Raw genomic sequence first — 6,721 nt, forward strand, 5'->3', positions numbered from 1 at the left:
CACAACACAGCTACTGTAACAGCAGAACTAAGAAGAGACACTGTTTTTTGTGTTGTTGGGCTTTCTATTGGGCCTTACCTCCAGCTTTAGGGATAACACTTTTGGCCCACTCTATATTGGGCTTCAACTTTGCTTTCAAAATTACTTCTCTACAGTACTTAATTTTCTTTACTTATTCTTTTTTTCTTTTTTTTTTAATCTTACCAGAAACCTGCGCAGTATTTAAGACATATTTTTCTGGATACAAATTCAAGTGCAGTCGACTTCACATGAAATTAATAGTTGAGAATCATTAGATAAAAATTTAGTCAGTCAAATAAACCATTTAACAGGTCTCAACTATCAACTTCACGTAAAGTCGACTGCACTTGAGTCTCTACCATTTTTCTGATTTTTTTTTTGTGACTAGACATATTTTTCTGATTAAAAAACTGTTTGAAATTCTATATAAAATTTTTGATTTCTTATACAGAATTTTAACTTCTTATACAGTATATGACAACATTTTATGTTTACTACTATTTTACTGCACTTTTACGGTGTATGACACTCTCATTTTATGATTTTAAAATTTAATTTGTATTTTTTAAAATTGAAAGTTTAATATAATTTTATATAATAATAAATATCTATTCTTTATTAAAGTAATTTTAAATGTTAAAAGTAATTTTATCAAATACAATTTTTATAATCAAGTTAAGTATATAAAATTAATTAGTAGTATTATACAAGGACCGAACTCGGCTAAACATAGCTATTATAATAGCAGTTGTTAATTTTGTTTTATAAAAAATATTCAAGTTTTCAAGAATGGTGATTTAGTAGCGTCATATAGTAGACATGAATGTGATGATGAGGTGAAATATATAATGTAATGAATCATGTTGGAGACAACTCAGATTCAATCAAACTTGCCGTTGATAATCTCGAGATTCCATTATTTAGCGGAACAATCAACAATCTGCATGTTTGCATTCCTGAAGTACCCATGTTTTCCACTATCCACCAAATTATATCTCACTTCTTCTCGTACTTTTTTACCGCTTTCTTTTCCCCATTAAATAACTGCTTCTAAAGCTTAATTTGGTCCAAGTTTATAGAGAGAGATAATATCATGTTTAACTTAATCATATCTTCATCCTAGTAATATAAATTGTAAAAGTTTCTTATAGGTATCAACTTTAATGATTTTTTAACATGCACGCTGAATATTAAAAATGTTACATACATAAAAAAAAATAATTACCATATATTTATGTTTAAATATTATGTATTATTTTATTTTTTTAATATGTATTTTTTATAATTTAATATATATTTTATAAATGGATTAATAATTACTAGTCAGTTCACTAGTCCACTTAAACAATCTCAAATTTAAATCTCGCCTTATGCAATAACCCACTAATTGAAAATACAGTAGAAAAATAAACAAAACGAAGAAACATGATAATTTAAACATTCAAAAATCAGTTTTGAACTTTTGATTGAATTAATTAGTCCCACCATCATGATCATATGATTCATACAGGCTGTTCAAGTACATGAACTTCTAGCTACTTACAATGTCATTACTCATTAGGCATTTTGTTTTGATACCTTTTCTGATTTGAAGCAAACCTAACATCTTCCCTTCTGAGGCTGCTACATGCATGTCCAATTCAAAGCTCAACTCCAAAAACGCCTCTTTCTTTATTGGACATAGCGATGCACAAGTTTATATATTATTACACCACACTAACTACATAATAATAGTAGTAATAAACTGTCACAGATAATTCTAATCAAGTCATCAAAATGGTAGCACCTTAACCTTATTATTATTGCACCTTCAATCAACTTTTTATGCTTGTTATGTTCCTAATTTGGACTAATATACCAACATATCTATATCTATATTTTTACCTAAACATAATGTAGTCCAATGAGAAGAAAAATTAATATAATAAGATTTGTAATGCACGCCTTGTCTTGTAATTTAATCTTCAATCAGTCAAATCTTTGTTCCAAAGCAAGAAGATCTAAGAAGGGGGGGGAGCTAGAAAATAATAGAGGGAAGAAGAATTGAAGTGGGGGTAGCTAGCTTCATTCTGATGGATGCATATATAAAAGAAAGAAATGAGAGGAAAATCCAATCTAAAGCATTAGTGGTATCTGCAGCTTTCATTAGTGCATGCCATTCACATCCAAATGCTTGTGGACAAAGGAGTTGCATAGAGATATGAAGAGAGAGAAAGGAATGTTGGTATGTTTGTACTTGTCATACATAATTTCTTCAATCAAAGCATCATTACCTCCAAACATTATTCCTCCTTCTAAGCCTTTGTCTTCTTCCTATTATACACTGCCCCCAATTCCTCAACCAACAAAAGGAAAAGGTTCATTGTGGTAGAAACACCTAATAATAAATCTAATAACTAGAGGTGAAACAAATAATGTATTATATCAAATAATATCATTTTCATTTTAGTTGAAATTGATTAGAAGAAGCAATAACATTATACAAAGTGTTTTTTTTTTTTTTTTTTTTTTTGGTCAGTGGATTGGACAACCCCCAATCCTAGGTACCCCAATGGATTGGACAACCCCCAATCCTAGGTACACAACACACCCACACACTCCTCATATATTTACCACATTTTTTCCCTCAAATGCATCCTCTAGAGTTTGAACTCTAGACCTTAGTGATGGGGAGGGGGTGAGATGCCACTTGAGCTAAAGCTCTTCGGCACATTATACAAAGTGTTAAGAGATGACCCAAAGGCAACCTCTTGGATCTATCTTGGCGAAGGCCCAAACCGGCGATGCCCATCCCAACCAAAGACTTGGGGGGCACACAAGTTACGGCTCAAAAGGCTCACGTCCAAGCCTAAATCTGAAAATTGTGGATATTGATTTGATTCGCATACTAATAGGATCGAATTACAGATTTCACGTAGTTATTCATATATTGATTCTTTGCGACTCCCAAAGGATAAATAAATAAGTAAATATTTTTTTATGTTTTATTTCCACTAATAATTATCATATATGTTGAATTATTTTATTTTTATTATTTTCAAAAATATGTTTAATAATATTTTAAAATAAACATGTTTAAAAGAGTGCAAAAAAGGAATTTTATTGATATTTTTGAATAAAAATAAATTTTTTAAATATTTGTATGTTTTGCGGATATATCCGATATTCGATCCGTAAATGTGGAGATCAGATCCGAACTTGAAAACGCAAATATTAAATCCAATCCAATGATTTTAGTGCGAACCGGATTGAGATTTTGACCATATTCAATTCCGATCCAATCCGTTTTCACCCCTAAGCCTAAACCTAGTATCACTTTGGCTTTTTTAATTTGGCGAAATATCTTTGTAGGCACGACCGTCGCGAAATCCGCTCACTCTAGTACGCCGGGAACTGGTGTCCTGTATCGTGTATCCTTGTCAAGGGGAGAGTTGAGAAAGAAGCAATAGCATAAGCAAAGATGAATAGGGAGAGGAAGTACTTTTGGGACATGTTGGCAGTGCCTCACTCGACTTATTATTCCTCCAAACACACCCTTCCATGTGCTTGCTTCCGACATTCTCTTGGACTATTCTACTCGCTCCTTTTCTGCTTTAGCAATGCTTTTGCCTCTTTGTACCGAAAAAGAAGGAGCTCCCTCCTTCCCCCACCATCCCCGAGCCCTCAGATTGCCCTTTCAACTTCTTCCTTTTGGACTTTCCACCCTTTCTGCCGATTCTCATTCATTTCACATCACTCCATCACACCATTTTTATTTAGTTCTTTTCTCTTTTTAGTATTATTATAATTCTATTTTTTACTACACTTAATTTTACATTTTTATAAGATATTTTTGTGTAAAGATAATAATTGAAATAGAGTAATATCAGAGAATCAATCAAAATTTATTATTTTTAACTATAAGATAGTTATCAATGTTTAAAAATATAAAATAAAATATATTGAATTGATAAAATATAATAAGTACTGATAACTCTAACATTTCTCATTGAGATATTTATATATATTATGTTAAATATTTTAGCTGAAGGTAATTTAAACCAACTCTATTTATAAAGTATTAGTGGGTATGAATTTTTAATAATAAAATATCGAGAGATATTGAGTAAATAGTTAAATTAATTTTTAAAAAATTATTTATTTTTTAAATTGGTCTTCAAATATTTTTTTATTCAAATTCATCTTTTAGAATATTTTTTTTATTCAAATTCATCTTTCAAAAATTTTAAATTAGTTATATTAGTCCTTCTTTTATTTCCGTTACTAATAGCGTTAGAGTTTAGAATTTGCAGATGTGATACGTTAAGTGACACCGCAACACATACTTAGTAATCTTAATTGGCGAATAACATGATAAGTCTATGAAATTAGATGAAATCAATCCCAAATTAAGAAATTCTAATGTCTCAAAATTCCTATTAATTAAATTTTAATTTGATATAATTTTATAAACTTATCATGTTAATAGTCAATTAAAACTCCTAAATATATATTGTGATGTTATTTAACGTGTTATATTAATAAATTTTGATATTGTCAACAAAAAAAATAATAAAAAAACCAACGTGATGATTAACTTAAATTTTTTTAAAGAATAAATTTAACCAAAAAAAAAGTTCAAAAACTAATTTAAAAAATAAGTGATTTTTTAGGGACAAATATTATTATTTACTCGATAATAAAACGAGTAACCGAATAAGCAGTTAATATTTGAAACAGGCGTAGATATTAAAATACTGATGACGTCCTATTTTATTACTATTCCTACCTATAAAACCATCTAACCTTTTTTCAGATACATTTTTATACTACATCTTCACGTGAGTAGCCTTATTTTGAAAAGAAAGAAGAGTAGTAGTCCAATAACATGTTCCAACAAGTTATTAAAAAGTTTAGTACATCATTATATAAGCAAATCTCAAATGATCACCCTATATATACACACGTACATCAACTCATGCTTCCTTATACCCTTATTGCACCCTTTTCTTCTTCTTCAAAATGGGTAGGGAAAGTCACAACAACAACAATCATTCAACTGTGGCTCGTCATTCCTCCATTGCTCTTCTACAAGAGAGGTTTAGGCAACTCCAGAGAGTGAAGGAAATGAGACAAGAGAGAGAGCTCAGAAAGTTAATGCTAACTACTGAGTCTATTAACAATAATAAACACTTATTCATCAGTCCCATTCATAATAATCACAATTATGTATCAGCAGCAGCAACAACAAGTAGTAGAACAAGATCATCATCATCAAGGTCATCTTCACCATCCCCACCACCCCATGTTTCTCTTTCTCTTTGGCCAACAACTACAACTTCACAGGAAGAGGAGGATCAGGACCACAGAAGAAGAAGCTTCCAGAAGAACTATACATCTCATGCAGAGCCATGGAAGAATAACAACAACAACAATAATAATAATGACGATTTGTATGATTGGGACTCTTGTGCTTCTGGTGATTCTGGTGTTGACACTTCTCTTCATCTCTAAAACTATATATTATATATGATGATGATGATGATGATGGGTCACATAAAATGTACACCTAGTACAATCAATAATGTGACACATTACACATTCCATATATATATGGTGGGTTATTGGCACATATCATCATGTCTAGTTAGTATTATTGTATGATTTATGTGCTATGATCACTATATATCTGTATGTGATGGTGATGAATACATGCTATATAACTTACCTTATATATAGTATGTTCATGACGATGAGAAGGATCTTTAGAGAATGTTTTAATTTGTTTTCTATAGTATGTTCTTTTAATATATAGATTTAGAAATAGGAACATGTAATTACTGTTTTCAAGAGCAGAAACAAGAAGTAACAAATCCCTCTGAACAAGTAAACGGTTTTCATGCAATAAGGTTTTGTAGAAAGTACAACAATGAAGATGACTTGAAAGTTCAATTGAGTCCAAATTGTCTCTTCTATGTGTTTAGGTGTTAGGTAACCACATAAAATCCAACCACAAACGTCACTACTACTCATACCTATATATATTTATATAATACAATGATCCAATTAATTAATCTTTAAAGTATAATTAAACAACAGAAATCATCAAAATAAGAGAATTGTTATTGGTTTTATTTCTGATATTTCATCATCATATAGGCAGGGTGGATTGCTTGCAAGTGAAGGATCCTAAGAACAATAACAATAATAATGTGGAATGATGTCAAGCATCATATTCAATAATTGCATCAATGCCATGGCACTTGATGACAGAGCCCAAGCAAACATTAGCAGAAACAATCTGAGCATTATTAACAAAGAAATCACCCCTTCCACGGTTATGGATCCTAATCATTTTGGTGCTTATGCCTGAGGGAACAAGGGTCCCAGTTGGGAAATGAGATAAATCATTGAAGTAGAGTGGCATTGGAATTGCATGGCTTAGCAAGAAATCTTCAATTTCATCAGCAGCAATGGCTGATGTTGATAGTTCCCTATCATCTGGCATCAAGAATGTTAAGGAGCTACTTGGTTGTGATGTTCCATTTAGCATTTGCAATAGCATTGCAAATCCATAGTAAGATTTTGTTCTCATGTCAGATATTGCTGCTTGTAAATCAGTGTGGTTAAAAGGGTGAAAAATTGGCTGTGATTCTGCATAACCAGTTACAAGAACAAGCATCATCAACAAATAATAATGATAATAACAATGCAACCCCAT

At 30.9% G+C, this 6,721-nt stretch overlaps 1 protein-coding gene across 1 annotated transcript; it reads right to left on the bottom strand.

The window, feature by feature from the left end:
• Positions 1-6,223: 6,223 nt before the first annotated feature.
• LOC107635954 (FAS1 domain-containing protein SELMODRAFT_448915-like) lies at positions 6,224-6,721 on the bottom strand. Its single transcript, XM_016339500.1, has one exon. The coding sequence runs from the start codon at positions 6,719-6,721 to the stop codon at positions 6,224-6,226; it is 498 nt and encodes a 165-aa protein (XP_016194986.1).

The sequence above is a fragment of the Arachis ipaensis genome, chromosome B4 (assembly GCF_059453495.1).
Source record: "Arachis ipaensis isolate K30076 ecotype BB chromosome B4, ASM5945349v1, whole genome shotgun sequence".
NCBI lineage: Eukaryota > Viridiplantae > Streptophyta > Magnoliopsida > Fabales > Fabaceae > Arachis > Arachis ipaensis.